General features: G+C 29.4%; 1 protein-coding gene across 1 annotated transcript; it reads left to right on the top strand.

Annotated features, from left to right (window-relative positions):
- Positions 1–7570: 7570 nt before the first annotated feature.
- Positions 7571–10941, top strand: LOC126842850 (glucose dehydrogenase [FAD, quinone]-like). Its single transcript, XM_050580040.1, has 3 exons — positions 7571–7720; positions 8636–10055; positions 10119–10941. Exons 2-3 carry the CDS (start codon positions 8649–8651, stop codon positions 10578–10580), a joined length of 1869 nt encoding a protein of 622 aa, XP_050435997.1. The 5' UTR covers positions 7571–7720; positions 8636–8648; the 3' UTR covers positions 10581–10941.
- The last annotated feature ends 6886 nt before the right edge of the window (positions 10942–17827 follow it).

The raw sequence follows: 17827 nt of genomic DNA, 5'->3' as shown, positions 1-17827 counted from the left end.
TTTAAATGAAGTTATATACCAGTTAATTACAAGTAAAAAAAAAAATGGTAAAAACACATTTCTTGTCTTAAATTTTTATTAATATAAGAGTACTTTAGTCTTCAATGTTTAATTTTGAATAGACCAACGCATATTTATTTTTATTTTTTATAAACAGTTATTGGAGCTTACATTTAACGCAATGTCAATTTCTATTTATTGTCTAACTTCAACTTAGGTTAGCTTTACGTGGTTAAGTAACATACACGTATAATGATGCAAGATACAATATAAGTATTTTAGGAAAATTATTTATTTATATCTTTATATGTATATATATATTTCTTCTGTCCGTGTGTAAGTATGCAAACTCCTTCTAAACAGCTGGATAGATTTTTATGAAATTTTGTGTGCGCAATTAAGTTGATTCGAGAAAGGGTTAGATTCACAATTTGATCCGATAGAACATGTTTTTAATTTTTAATTAATTAAAATGATTTACTATGATTATCAATAGTATCAACAGTTATCAATATATCTCTATGGTTTTTCATACCACAGGGATGCAGTGATCCGATCAGCTGATTGTGTATCTATTTTAATACATGGGCAACGCCGGGTTGGGACAGCTTGTATATTATATATATTTACTTTTTTAGTACCATTATTTGTGAAAACTATTTTTGCAGGCGTGTAATATTATACTTATTAACGAGGTTACTTCAAGGTAGTTCGGATGAGTTCTGTAAGTATATAATTTAATATAATATTATTTATATTCAATCTCTACTAGGAAAAAGTTAACAGACCGTGAGGTAAGTCACCTATTACGTTAGGTTAGGTTACGTTACAATATAATTTTAACAAAATAATAACAGAATATGTTTTGTTTAAAATTTGAAACGTAGACACATTTCTTAAACTTTTTTTTAGCACTTTTTAATCAAATAAATTTGTAAAATATATCTTTATCCATATAAATTATACATGGTCATTTGCTATAGTCCCTAACTCTGGGCCCCCGTAGACGTTTTTTATTAAAGCCCAGTATTATTTATTTAATAAATACATGTTTTTTACAATGCTACACTATTGCGATGGTGCAAAAAACGAGTTTTGCGATTCTATTCGGATAATATAGTTTGTTCAATAACCATCCAACGAAATAGATTCTGTTGTGAACGACAATGTCTATTATGTTGTTAGACATAAATAATGGATTGCTTATTATCAGTTATCAAACTTATAAAATATTAATTTTTCGCTGTTAAAATAATGTTATGTACATCTACTTCTTAGAAACGTCACCATTCTTGAAAATAATAAATGTGTGTACATATAAAGAGCCACTGATTGCAATTGTCTCATAAATTACCAAAACATATTGCTTAAAGTCTGTTTTATAAAAAGTTATTGTACTTCATAAAATTATGATGCAATGCAAACATTTTAATAGCTCTGCAAAGCATTAATGCACTTTTTAGAGGAGTAATTTGAGAGGCTGTGCTAAAAATTCTTAGTATTGATATTAGCACTCTTAAAATTGTTTGCGTTCCAAACCTTAAGCTCTGATAGGCCGGAGGAATTTTATAATATTGTTGGTGCCTAAGCAGACCACATTTTTCTTCACTCTTAAACATATTTTGACCGTAAGGGTTTCTGTCCATTGTCCACTATTCCAGGTAAGCACGTGACTTAAAAAGGGTATTACAGGAAAGCCACAGAGTTGGGCGAAATCTCATTTAAAACAATTTTAATAGTCATACTTAAAAAGTATGATATTTCAAAAGGTAAACCTAATTTTTAACCTTAACATTTCGCTATAAACTAATGGGATAAAAGGCTTTTGGGATGTTCAAAATTCTAAATATCTGAATTTTGTCCAATTCTGCACGGCTATTTTACCATAGGTGAATTTGGAAAACGCGGCATATTTTCTGGTCACGAACCACCGAATTATAGTAAAGTACAGTAGCCTCGTCCATGGTTCTACGTCAGAAAATATAATTGAACTGAACAAGAAGAGATGTAATTTTTTAAAGTTACACGACACAGAACTGTCTTTGAATTCCGTCGATCGACCAATAAATCAATCAAGGATCATTTAAAAAAAAAAAAGATAAAAATGAACGATTTTTCGGAGTACCCCAAAGTTTTCATATATTAATATCACAGTTTTAATACAATATAGGAAATGCGTATAACGGGTCCAAATCCGATCGCAGTATGAATACCAAAGCGAGCACCCACCTGCCCCTGTATTATTATAGTATTTTGTATCTTATTATAGTGTAAAATAACGTTCGACATATTATGTTATATCCTACGGAGTGCGACGGAGACGATAGCAGGACTTCGGACGTCCCGCAGTCGAGTAGCAGCAGCTGTTGTTCAACAACGGTGCTGCTGTTTTTAAGTACACAAACCGGTAGTGGTGCGTTCACTTTCATTTGATCATCACGTATTCAAACCCATTACCTACACGTGGTCATATTATTATTGTCTCTGCAAGGTATACCCGCCGTATTACGTGATACCGATTTTTCGGTCATAAGTATAATAATAATAATAATAATAATAATAAAAAAACCGCGGAATGATTGACATGATCACTACGGCGGAGATTTCACAAAAAAATAAAAACGTTACAATAACCGTGAAAATCTTATAATATGTGTTATCGTTTCCCACAGAATCGCTAGTTTTGCTCGCCAAAACAATATAATATTATTAGATATTGAAAGTAACGCGTTTTACGGCTTAAACGGAATCTGCCAACACGTTTAAGTAGGTTTCGGTTTCGGTATCCCGGTATAAATGGTCCAAATAAAAATAGTCGGGATTCTGTTGCAGTTGTACCAATGCCGAAGATGGAAATACGGCCGTACGCTTTGCACAGACATTATTAAATCACGTGTAGTATACTTATGCGTACAATGCGAACTAAGCGCCTATCCGGTACACGAGTTGTTTGGATGTAAAAATAATTTGAATGATCCAAGCTAGAATGGTTAAAATGATGGAATTGAACATATTTTCAACAGTTGTTTTTTAAAACGGTTTTGGGAAGCGGGTGCAGAGCAAAGATTGGCAATATTAGAATTACTAAGAGCCTGATTCGACGAATAATATAATTCTAGCGATAAAAGATAATTTTTATATTTATTATTTATAGACAAAGTCCATCTTAGACGAGTCAAGTATATTTCGATAAATTTCATAAATAAGATATTACATACAAAATGTGATATTCTGTTTTTTTTAAGATAATTTAAATATTAGCCTCTTATACATAATATACAAGTATTCAAATTTCTTAGAGCAAACTATAAACAATTATATTTAACGAATAACATACGATAAATAATTTTAAAAAACACCGAATGATAAATTATTCAATAAAACATTTTTTTTATTCATCATGATTTTTAAAATGATTGAATTATTTAAACTCCCGATTGGCTAAGTATATAAAATACGTGATAAATTCAATACACAAACACGTAAAGGAAAAAATACTCTGGTGGTTACTTATGGCGAAAGATTTTTGATCTATAAATAAAATAAATGAATAATACATATAATTAATTATGAAGAAATCGCTTTACATCTGGTGTACATGAATTAAACACACAAATCAAATTACAAAATAATTTAAAAACAATGTTGTTTCTTAATATTATTATTAGTATCAAGGCTTACCAGTTAATAAACAAAATGCATATTTTACTACACTATATAAAAATTTTGTTTTATATTTAAATACTATAAACATTTTATTTGGTATATTTTTTTAGTTGAAAGAATTACTGCAACATAAATATTTTAATTGGACAATTTATAAAATATAATGTTTGATCAATAAACACAAGGTCGTATGTTTTGCGACTATTTTGGTGGTCAAATTCTTTCTAGATTTCCTTCGAGTCAACTATTTGCCGAAATTTGTTTTTAAAACAAATATTATTATTGATGTACAAGTAAGATACAAATTTAAAAAACTCTTTCGATAATTTGGTCTAGCTACGCCCTTCGGTAAGCATACCGGTTGACTTGGGTGTAAATTAACTTCACAGTTAGTGAACCACCCAGTGATTCATAGTTAAATAAGTATGACTGTATGGAAAAGATGACTTATGAATAGACTATGATTTATGTAAACTATTACGAGTATACTACATGTCGTTATGACAAAATTATATATTGTAAGTTCAACAACATTATACCTAGCTATTATTTTAATACATGACAATTGATATTCTGATTGACAAATTCTCTATAGCCGTATAATAAATACTAATTATTGTGTTGACAAATAAATTATTAATATATTGTCAAGTCATTTAAGAAAGTATACTTTCAACAACTAAAAAACATAATTTAAAGTCAGTATTTATTGTTAAAAAAATAGTTATTTCTTGACAAATTATGTATTTTGCTATACTAGAATATTAAACATTGTATATTACACTCAAATGTAATTATATGTATTAACACCACCTCAGTAACTTTTTAGGAAAAACTCAATGTTATATTCCAGATAATTGAATCCAGTAGCCAACTGCTGTGTGTGTTTATGTAATTAATAACTATTTTGTTGTCACCTTTTGTTTATTTATAATTAAATAATGCAATTCGATAAAGGTAGTAAATATGTATTGAATTGCCAATTTATTATTAATATGTTTCTCAACCAATGACGCATCGTTAAATGTATAAAGGAGTTATATTTATTTATATACATTACCATGTAATATATCTTTATTGGGTCACTTATTATAATAATTAAATTATTTCATATTTGATTATTATAAACATATTTTAATTATTTATTTAAAGAACGCAACGGATAATTATTATAATTGATAAATCATTTTTAATTTAATAAAATACACACCGTTTCATATTTATCAAGTGTAATTGAAATGGAGTTATTAAAAAAGATTCTATTAGTTTGTTATAGGTAATTGAGTATAACATTATTTTAAGAAAAACAAATGTGCTCAGTATTACAACGTTATTTAAAACGGAAAAAACCATAAAACAAAGAAAAAGCCTCAAGCTCGGAACGTTAGGCAACTAAACATACTTAAAGAAATAGTTATAGTCGCAGTTTGATATTATTTTAATAGCCATTTATTGGGATTAAAAAACGTATTTAAATTAAGTTTTATTCATTATTATTATTACCTAGTACCTTATTATTTTATTATATTTTTAATTATTCAAAAACATTTTTTTTTAAATGTTAATTGATTATTATTGAGTAGAATATTATTTTTTATTTCAATTATTGCCTTGTTCTATAGTTTCCATAATTATATATTTATTTTAAATATATACGCCAATCGGCTGTTTTAAGTTACATAGTTGACATAATACTTAAAAGTAAATTTAAACAAAGGATAACAAATAAAAATAGACATAACATAAAGATAATGATAATACAAATTTAACAGCTGACAATCGACAAAGGCCACACTAGATTCGCCGATCTGAGCATTCTGTGGCTATAAGAAGTGGAATGAATAGGAGTATAAAAAAGAGTTGGATTTATTTAGTGTTATCTTATTTTTGTGTTAAAAAACAAACATAGGCTACAATCCATTTAAAATACTCATTATGTTTACATCAAACCCCGAACTGAACACTAGGCGTTTCATAAGTTCTGACAGCAAAATCGTTTCACTAAGTAGAATCTCGTGGATGGATCTCTACAGATAACTAAAAGACGTTTGTTTATACATAAATATAAAACATGAATTTATTTCATCTTAAAATAACCATTATAAAATATCATAAAATAAATAATACTTATATGTTAATGAGTTGGTGGGTTGAAATAAATAACGAAAATAACTGATCATACTTCGGTAGAATTAAAAAATTAGTTGTTAGTTTTTATTTTAATTAATTTTTTTTAATGGTTTGAATAAGTTCTTAATTAAAAACCGTAACAATAAATAATTTTGAAAAAGGTAAATCAATGAGATGATATTTATAGAATCACGCACAATCTATATATTATATAATAATATAACACCCAAAATATTTACATTTAATACAATTTTTAAGCGATTAATTAATTGCCATTAGTTCAATAGCAATTGAGAAAAACATATTATGTATACATAAACAACATATCAAATGATGTATAGAAATGTCAGAGTTCACCGAAGTACGTGTTTGGAATTAAACTGTTGTACATTATTATTTCATGAGTCAAATAAATAAGACAAATAAATGTTAACAATACTGAGAGCGTTAACACGACAAATGCAACTACTGTAAGTCATAAAAATTGTCCGATAACTCGAAGGGAGGTGAACAACGTAACGCGTATCTTATCCGACACCTTATCAAAATGTTTTTGCTTGGCCTGTACATATAAAATACGTGACTTTCTAAATGCAATAATGGATATTTATATTTATTAAATCTCGTACGTAGAATTTTAATGTGAAAACTCCTAATAACTTTTTATTTTTAATCACAGCTCACAGCTAAAAAAGCTATTAGGTTTTTATTAGGTACGTTTCAAAATTTCTGTTTACGACTTCAGTTTTAAGCTGTACAGATTGTATAGTATAGGTTTATTTATTTCTTAAAGATGTACTACTCTAACATAAGTTCAGAGTCAATGACAGTTATGTGTTGTTAACTATAGTTTATCTCTTGTGTAAAGGGTAAACAAATTTGGGTAAACTGAACTAGGAATTCAGTAATGGCGTCCTATACTGAAATCTTGTACTGATGTACGAATTTCGTGCTAAAACTTTTTTTAAATAGGTACTACACATTTTTGTGCCTCACTATGTAAATTGTTACGCGCACGTCTGACGAAGCATCTTCCTACATTGTAAAAAAATAGTTAAAGAATAAGAATAAGAAAAAAACGAGGATGTTGGCTCAATGGATCTGAGCGGGCAATTAGTTTAACGGTAGTAATCACCAGTAAAAAAAAAAAAAACAAAAATTGGGATATTAAACAGAGCTTTGTTCCGAGAAAAGAAATAATTTGTAAAACTAGAGATAGGAATTAATCAATTTTAAATTAACGCCATACGAATAAATAAAAAATAAATTAAATTAATCAATTAAAAAGATAAATCATTATATTTGTTTAATTTAACAAACATTTTTGTAAATTAATGAATTTTATGTTTAAAGTAAGACAGTTTTAGTACATAGTAAATTATATTACAATTTTAGTGTAAACGAAATAGTTTTAACACTAAAATAATAGTTTTTATTATGATAAATAATAATACTATTATTTTTAAATGTATTACCCAATGTACGGGACTAGTGCATCATTATGTTGTAGAGGAAGGAGGTGGTAATAGACTACCTTACCAGAGCCCTTTCATTATAATATTTCGTTATCCATATGGTATTCTATATAATTTCCGCGTCTTGTTGAACAATTATTATTTTTCTGCTGAATCGCAGATGGCCCCAGAACCTACCGTTAGGCATTACTTTAGGGAGAGAACATCTAAGGTCATTGTTCTTGACCGTCAAACTGGTTTTAGTATTTCATGTCCATGAGTAGAAGAGCATTGCTGCCATCGTACAGTTATGTACGACGACTTCTTTTAGTTGAATAGAAACATCTTAGCGACATAAGACGTTTTTTTATGTTAAAAGTATCATAGTTTTTTATTACATTATTACTTAACATTATTATTTGTCAACATTTTAGATAATTGAAGATGGAATATTCCACATAATTTCAAAAGTAAGTGGTATTATAATAATTGTTTTAAACGAAAGTAAAAAATATACAATTCATAATTAACAATCATATAACTTTTAAATGTATTTAGTTTGTAATTTTTAACAATTTAAAAACATACCTACCATATCAGTGATTATTAATTTTTGTCCTTGGCTTTATTGTATTTTACAATGAAAGGTACATTGCTTATGTCAATGTTTTCTAAATTTTAGATTGTAAATAATTATTTTTCTTCCGTTTCTTCTTCGCCTAGTCCTAGTCCAAGTAGGATATACTTTAACTCGTCTGATATGGTCACACCACGCGTTAATGTAGCATATTCACAAAAGTTAAAAATAATAAAATCTCAATAAAAACTATACATTGGTCCTAAAAGCAATTAAAAGCAAATGTGCAAATTTACCACAAGCATTATTTTAACGGTCTATACTAATGTTTAAAACATTCCTATCTTTATTGAAATTTAAATCACTTCGTTAGGTAACAAGGTATGATGTAGTCCATTACGGTTATATTTAATTGCTCACGTTTCTTACATTATTATCGATTACAAATAGACCAATATAATTGCCATGACATTACTAGATACGTAATTATTCAGATTATATTAGTTTACCACTTAATAGCGTTACATTGGAACGTGGTTCTGTATTGTATCGTTTGAAGTTAAATAATTTGGTAAAAAAACAAACACATATATGTACATATATGGAGCATTCCACGCCAAATCACGGGGTCATCGGCCTCACCCCGTTAGATTCTGATGACTCAGTAGACTCTTTGGTTTGTTTAAATCTAAAATGTGAGCTCTTATTTGAAAATTTTTGTTTAAACACCACTGAATACTGTAATTCTGATACATACTTATAAAATTAAATTTATTATATTCTATCATTACTATGTTTGTGCATTCAGATATTCAGTCAACATGGTCATCAAATTTCTTTTAACTGTTGGAATAATTTTAGAAGCAGTCAGTCTTTGCTTAACAATAGATATATTTGGTCACTTGGGTCGGTCTTATCGGGCCAGTCTCATACAGTTTCAAGAAGACCCGCAGTTCGGTAACAAACCCATATTGAACGAATATGACTTCATCGTCGTGGGAGCTGGAGCTGCAGGAGCGACAGTGGCACGGCGTTTGGCCGAAATCAGCGAATGGAAAGTCTTATTGTTAGAAGCCGGCGGAGAAGAATCGTTGATCACTTCAGTTCCGGCTATTGCTCACTACTTGCAATTCACCAACTATAATTGGGGCTACAGGACCGAAGAAGAGCCTCACGCTTGCAAAGGACTGGTGAACAAACGTTGTCCCTGGCCGGCCGGGAAAGGTATTGGAGGCAGTACGATTATTAACAACAACATGTACACTAGGGGCAATGTGAAAGACTTTGACGGATGGGCGGAAAACGGGAATCCAGGATGGTCGTACAACGACGTTCTACCCTATTTTTTGAAAATCGAAGACATAAACGTGCCCGAGCTAAAAAGGTCTGTACATCACGGTGTAGGCGGTCCTATGCCTATAAGTTACATACCGTTCAAAAGTAAATTAATGGACGCATTTTTGGAGTCTGCTCCTGAAGTGGGAATGAAAACTGGCGATTACAACGCTCCTGGCAGCAACGTCGTGTTTTCCAGAATCCAAAGTACCACGTTGAACGGTCGAAGGGTGACTTCTGCCAAGGCGTATCTCCGAGAAAATTTAAGCAATTTACATATTGTCGAATTCGCTACGGTCACGAAAATATTGATTGATCCGAATACAAAAGCGGCATATGGAGTGGAGTTTGTGAAGAACAAGAAAAACAGAAAAGCGTTGGCTAAAAAAGAGGTGATCGTGTCAGCGGGAACGTTCAACTCGGCCAAGCTTTTAATGTTATCCGGTATTGGACCCAAAGAACACCTAGAGCCACTAGGAATCAAAGTGCTGCAGAATTTGCGAGTCGGCGATAACTTGCAAGAACACCCTGCATATGCCGGTTTGAGTTTCGTCATAAATGAAACTTTATCGTTAGTTCCCGACCGGGTATATCGCAAAATAATAACCGAGACATTCAGAATATTAGAAGGGACTAGTATCATGTCAACTCTGCCCTGTGAGGGTATTGGTTATGTTAAAACAAAGTATAATACATGGAAGGGCGATTTACCGGATATAGAATACATATTCATACCATCGAGTTTGGCCGGCGAAGGGGGTTTAGGCGGAAATATTGGTCGAAGATCTATGGGTGTACCCGACGACTTGTTCAACGATATGTACAAAGGCATAATGGCCAAAGACTCTTGGACAATTTGGCCAATGCTGACGTACCCGAAGAGTAGGGGTCAGGTAAACACAAATTATACAATTAAAAATAAACTTAGGTGGTTAACTAAATCGTGTACGTTTTAGGTTCGACTGCGCGACGCCGATCCTCGTTCAAAACCTGTGATAAATGCCAATTTCTTTAGCGACCCAATCGATTTGAACAGGCTCGTCGAAGGTATCAAGATGATCATTAATCTCAGCAAAACCAAGCCGTTTCAAAAGTACGGTTCGAGGCTGCACAAACGACCTATGCCCGGTTGTAAACATATCGAGTTCGGTACCGACGATTATTGGTCTTGTTGCATTCAGAGAATGACAATGCAAATGCATCACCAATGTGGTACTTGTAAAATGGGCCCGGAATGGGACCGTAACGCAGTAGTTAACGCACAACTGAAGGTGTACGGAATTTCCAACCTGAGAGTGATCGACTGTTCGATTATGCCTACAATTACCGGTGGGCATACTATGGCACCAGCTTATATGATAGGTGAAAAGGGCGCTGATTTGGTGAAAAATTCATGGTTGAATCGGTCAATTTATTAATCTTATAATATTAATTTCCGATGCAACAAATTCTGTGATATCAAATTAAGTTTAAATGTGTATTAGACACACGTAGTTTTGTAAGTGTTCAAAACGTATTACCATAATGAATTAAGACAATAATTAATGACATTTTTTGTAAAGAAATGAACAACAATTATGTATATCTATATTTGATTAAATTAGTAGTACCATCGATGTAGATAAAAAAATATTACAATGAATATACAAAATTGTTGGCTATTAAAATTAATTTAAATAATTAAAAAATAAGTAAGTAATAGAATACAATTGTTTGCGGAATATACTATTATGCTTAGCAGATTATTTTATTATGAGAAAATTTCACTATTAAAGCTGTACTATAATGGCTATACTATTCAAATCTTTAGTATCGAAATGAACTATTTATGGAAAACATTTTTACAATACTTATGTAGACCAGCTAAATAATATTTTATTGATAGTAAAACTTCTGTAGTAAATTAAATTTTTTAATACTTGTTATTCAATTATACTAATTAGTTTTTAGTATTATTTTTTAGTCTGTATGACATTTGATCAATAACTGTTTTAAATGAATTAGTTATTTAAGTTTTTTGTTTGTGTATTTTTTAAATATTTTAATTATTATACTCGTACTTACATGTAGGTACGTGATTTCCACTACGTAATAAGTACATTATTTAGTATAATTGATTTTATATATTTATTTAATTATTTGTAAGAAACAAGAATTCATAATTTATAATCAAGGAATTATGTACTTCATTTTAACTTACTGTTTACCTATAGTTGAGTGATGCACTGAATCTGAAAAGGTTATTGTTTGTTTTATAAATGGTTAGTTTATCTACATAAGCCACACCTGTTAATTAAGTACGTGTAGTCACTAGTCAGTAGTCTGTAATGGAATAATAACGATGATTGTTTTCTTACAGTACACGTGAGCCTAATGTTAATTTTTGTTTCTTACAAATCATTTACAATGGGTTCGTGATAATATCTAGATGACATTTTTGATAACAAGACAATGGTTGTAAAAGGTAGAAAATTGTCCTTATAAATGGTTTTCTTTGGAGAGAAAACATTTTTAACTTATGGAACGAGTGAACCTTACTAATCAGGCTAGCTGTTAAACATAAAATTTCCTATCGCAGTTAGCTATTATAGTTGAATATAATTGTGTCTATAGTCTAAGAAATTAATCCAATATATTATACACTAAAAATGTTTGAACTTAGGAACACATTTAAATTTTCTGATATTGTGTTTTGGCAATATGCTTTATTGTGATTATTATTATAGGAGTATTATTTTACCAGCCTTGTAATCCCTTAAACGTCGTGTCACGCTTTTCATAGCAAAACTATATAATTAGTAATTACTATATAATAAAAATAATAACAATAACAGGTAAGCAACTTTAAACAACCAGCTGCTAATGTTTGTTTTCAGACGTTGATGCGATGACATCGACGTGATGAGACTTATTGCCTTAAGTACAATATTTTATCTCCAATGTAATTATGTGTGCCGACTACCAATTAAAATAGTCGACTGAATTTTTTTGGATTGAGGTTCTTTAGTAAAATATTGACGTGCAAAGATTTATTGAAGCAATTATACATTCATAGAATTAATTAGAATACTATTTGAGATTATAACTTTTAACTTTATTTTTTAAATAGTGTGTTTGTTTATTAATCGCTTTCTATGGAATTTGATTATTTATTAATTTTTTTTTTACTATATTAAAAATTAATTTTACCTTAGAACACTATATCAAATAAAATATATACATTTAAGCGAACTCGGTATTTTGGTTATGCCAAAATGATAATTATTTTATAGTTTATGTTTATATATATAATATTTTTTTAACGCAGTTTGCTAAAAACTATAATTTAGGTCATTTTTATGTGTGACAATAATTTTCGAGTTTTTTTTTTAATATGGTAGGGTAGACACTAAACATATTTAGGGATAAATCATTGGAAGGGTAGGTACTACTGTTATAAATATAGAGCGAAAAACAAACGCCTGAATTATTATGAGAACAAGAAAAAATAGTATCCGTTGTTTTTAATATATTATTGTGACCATATACTACGGGAAAGGGTTTTTAGAAAAAGGCGTTGTCCAAAATCGTCTGCTGATTAATTTATTTAAAAAGAAATATTACTGTAATGTTTTAAATAAAATGTGGACGCTGTACAAAAAAAAAATACTATTTTATCGCTCTTGAATTATAAGTGAAATGTATGTATGTAGTTTTTGGATGGATTGCACAACCATAACGTACCTTTTAACAGTGGCTGTCTCGAGCTACTGAAATGATACCTTTCTTTTTTATTGGATTTTAAAAATGGACTTTGTTTTATAAGAAAAGTTAACATTATAACCATAACATAGTGCCTATGTTTAATACAACTCGGGGCATATATTAACTTGCTATCATTAAACGACTATATATATATATACATATATATATATATATATATATATATATTATATTATATGTACAAAGAAACAAGTAATAACTGCCAACCACTAATTGTATAATATATTTACAATACACTGAAAACATTTTTATGGTATTTGAGAAGACTTCTCAAATCCCATAAAAATGTTGTACATTCTCAATACATAGCGTGGAAGCTTTATAGTTTATTTAATCAGTAATTTACAATCGAAACTACAGCTATTACCGGACAAAGATATATAATGGCGATAAAATGTCTATAACTATGTGTTACCAAAAGATAGAAACGAGGAAAACAACATTGTGATCATCTGCACACTGAAATGCTAAATTTATAATTATTTAATTAATACATTTTAAATTAAATTTATTTTCATCTAATAAAATATGTTTAACGAAAATAAGTAATAACGTAAAGTCGATATTATACATCAGTTTTTTTTTTAAAGCTAAACAAGTTATACTTTTCTTAATCTTGTCTTTATTGTATGCGCTCTTGAAACAAACCATTTTATGAGATTTACGCTAATTGTGTTAAACGTAGCGATGGCGTGTTTTCTACAAAATTGACCTAAATAACTCTAAATAACGCTACCCTTTTCACGGTGATTGCAGTAAAATATATATTAATCACAAAAATAAGCTTGCCGTTACACGTAAAGACGAACTATCTAAAGTCCGAAGATCTGATTCTTTGTATAAAATATCCAAAGTAAATACAGATGAAAACTGCAACCTAAAGTATAGAAAAAAAATATGTTTATTAAATAAACTTCCATTTTGATACTGTATCTAATTAGGAGGAATTTACTAAGTAGTCATTGCGTTAATAGACATCACGGGTTCTCATAAAACATCAAAACTCAGATTTTTTTATATAACCTTTTGCTTTACTTCTCAGTCTATTTCGTCTCATAATAGTATACATTTTATTTGCCAATTGTTGCCACTTAAAATTTTTCATATTATAGTCTCTTATCATTTTGTAATGTTAAAAAAAAAAGTTTTGATTTCTGGTCTTTAGCCTTTAGGTATAAATGAAAACCAAAAGTTTAAACGTTTATGTGACGTAATAAACAAAAATTGAAATCCCTACCATATTATGTGGAAAACTGAATTACGTTTTTTTAAGTTCATTTATTTTATATGGCTTATAATAATGGAGTAAATGAGTTCTCAATAAAATAAGTTACAAATGCCTTTTTAAAAATACAAAGTTGTTAACTCCTTAAAAGAGAATACCTTCTCGGTTTCGTATTGAAGCTAAAAGTAGAGTTAGTTGTACAAAATCTAATAGATAACAAAACAATTGATTTTAGTTCACTTAAAATATAATAATATATTGGAAAAACTTGTAAAATAATAGAATTTGATAAACGATTCTACAACTAATGTTTTGTACAAAATACAAATTGGAACTACATCGAATACATTAATTCAAAACATATCTTAATCAAAACACAGTCTAAGATGTATTGAAAATCTATCAATCATTTTCACTATAAATAGTTGCGACTTGAATCTTTAGTCTGTATTTTTTGGGCTAGTTATTCAGGCGATTTTATTAAACCAATTTAAATTTTTAATACGACCATCATGCTTCTCAAATTTTATTCATTTCCAGCTAACTTAGGTGTAATATGAATTAAAAAAACACTGGACTTATTTCGCTTCTAATAATGAACGTTAATGAAATTCGTGCTTTTAGACATTTCCCAAGGATTACGAATTGGTAGTTTTTATAATCATCGACCATTCTTTGTTTTTAAACTATGTACTTAGATGGGAAATGTTCCACTCGAGAATAGTAGAGAATAAAGAAAATGTAACCTTGTTTTGAAATAAATTCACCAATTGTCTTTGAAGCATACCAGTTAATAACTGCATCAATGACCAAATGAAAACTAATGAGTAAATTATACTTAAAAAAGTTAGACTTTTATTAGTTATAAATTTAAAAAAAAGTTTTTGTGTGAAGACAGGAAAAAGCAAATTATTGATATAATTAAAACTGGGCAAAGTTACATTTTTCAAAACTATCTTAAGTTAGTTAATAGTTATGTTTTGTTTGAAAAAAATCAACATAAGTCAACAGTTAGATATTTATTCAAATATTTTTTTTTATAAATTGCTTACTTTAATGACCATTACAATCGAAGCTGAAATTCACCATTTGGGCTATCGCTTACAGGGTAAACCATCTAAGCGTAAACTTTAAAAATAGATATATTGATATCTCTGGGTTCAGGCAGAAATATTCTTTCTATTGTAAAAAACCAATCCCGTCTAATGGGATGATAATAGAATTATTAAAGTGTTAGATTAACTGTACTAGTTGTTATTGATTATTATTGTACACCGTGTTCCTCGTGCACACTTTACATCATTACTTATATTAGATTAGACATTTTTTGTTGTGTCATCTTATTCTTACGTGATCAAAATGGGAAAGGCGTTCAAAACTCAACCAAGTTCCCAAGAGATGCCAACAAAAAAGGTTAAAACGGTTTAGAGACGCCCTATGTCCCCAGATTGTGTTGCATAATATAATTCAAACAAGTATGCATTGCTAGAATCGGGAAATTCACCGTCGACTTGCGCCTAACCGTAACGAACGCTTTCTTTCACAGTGATGAGTCCACTGACCAGCTAATTTCAGTATGCCCCAAGAACACTGATGCGTTTCTTCAAGAAAAATGTATTATAATATTCTAATCCATTAGCCACCATCTCCTATTGTGATGACTCGCGGGAATTAATCCACTGGAGTAGCCTTGCTGGAACGTCCGCCATACCGCCAATCGACCATTACCATCGTTTGGCCTTCAACATCGTCATCGACACGTGCAATTTCGGTTGTGAGCCGTTTGGAGTGCACTAATATCGGCCATTATGCTTGACCCTGATTTCTTGATGACAGTTTACAAGGCGACACCGCATTCACTCAACTCCTCCGTGAGTTGTAGCTGGATTATCTGGAAATACAATATGTATTGTACATATTATTATATTTCCGTGCATTTGGATTTGAGCGAGATTTTTTTGAAAACAACAAATAATAATTTTAAAAACGTTTCACTTCTTATTCAGACGTCGACTGCGGTAAAACGATATTGTAAAAACTTAACGACTCCGATGCTACAGATAATATTTAAACTAACAAAGCGAGCAGCTAAAGTTGTATGCCTACTTTATAAACGTTATTTTGTACCCGCGTAAAAAAAAAAAAATATTGAAAATAACGCTCGCAGAGATTCGATGAACTCGAAACTCTTTGTGCCACTACAAAGAACTCGGTGGTTTTAATATTATTTAAACAATGAACAAACCTTTAAAATATATATATCAACAATGAATCAACGAACTCTGGTTTATAAATAAAAAAATCGTATCAAACTGCTGAGGTTTACTTAACGAAAATGGTTTATTTTGTTTTTTCAAGTTTATATACCAATTGTTGTTTGTACAAAGTAGAAACTTTTAGCATTTGGACGATAATTTCTTAACTTCTCACATAAATATAATTCAGATGCGTAAGGTTTTTTTTTTGTGTTTTACATCTAAAAATTGTAAAGTACTGCGAGGAAAAGAAATATCGAGTAACATAATATATAATATATAGTATATTTTATTGACATTTGGTTAGCTATCGAAAATATGTGTTGTTGTAACATTTGTTTAGAGTCAATGAAAATGTATTTTGTTAACAATAGTTAATCACTTGTAAAAAGGGTTAAACATATTGATGGTATTTTTTAGTTAAAATTCGTTATTATGTAATTATTTCATGATTTCGTATCAAATATGTTTTCACTGTCACCAATTATAGACCATTAGTTGATTGGGTTATAACGACATTTTAATTTATCACCTGATTTCCTTATGTTATACTACTATAACTCGATACACATTAAATGGTTTTTGATTGTTGTAAAAGTTAGGTGCTGTAATATCATATTATTAGTACAATTAGAAAATCAGTAATGGCGTACTTACTGAATTTTCGTATCGAAGTATGAATTTCGTTCTAAAATTTTTTTCAAAAGGTTTTTCACATTTTTGAGCCAACACGGCTATATTAATCATTATACACACGTCTAACCGAACATTTATAGTTATAAAAATAAGAAAGTTAAATTAAAAATAAATTAAAAAGATAAATCGTTAATAAGAAATATTTGTTTTATTTAACAAACATTTTGGTAAATTAATTAGTTAATTTTATGTTTAAAGTGAGAAATAATTACAGTATGTACATTAGATCATAATTATTGGCTAAAGATAAGAATATTATTTTTAGCTAAAGAACGGGCTTATCCCAAAAATAATAATACAATTTTAGTATTAATCATATAATTTAAACGATTATTATTACTTCTATATTAAATATACAAATTGTTGGCTGAAATAAATGTTTTAACAGTTATTACCACCATTTACCTTAATATATTTTAACACAATAGAACTATATGAGCTTCATATTATAATGATTGGTGTTGTAAATCATATTTATAAACTTATTTTAATAAAGTTCGACGAAGAAAGTTCGAATTGGACTAAGGCCTGTAATGTTTTACACCAGGTACTTAATGGACCAATTATGTTTGCTGGAAACGCTAGAAACTTTTAATAGCTTTATAGAAACCTTGGGTGTGAAAAATTAGCTCAATGTTATGAAGACGTTAGTCTTTTATTTTGTTTTTATTCCCATTTCTCTGAATACATAGTATAAACAATTGTATAAAATAAAATATATTTATTT

The sequence above is a fragment of the Adelges cooleyi genome, unplaced genomic scaffold, assembly GCF_023614345.1.
Source record: "Adelges cooleyi isolate 19-005CV unplaced genomic scaffold, UGA_ACOO_1.1 ACOO_flye_CR_arks_rails_tigmint_CR_PRNA_574, whole genome shotgun sequence".
Lineage (NCBI taxonomy): Eukaryota > Metazoa > Arthropoda > Insecta > Hemiptera > Adelgidae > Adelges > Adelges cooleyi.
The sequence above is the reverse complement of the archived record's forward strand: the minus strand, read 5'-3'. Positions and strand labels throughout refer to the sequence as shown.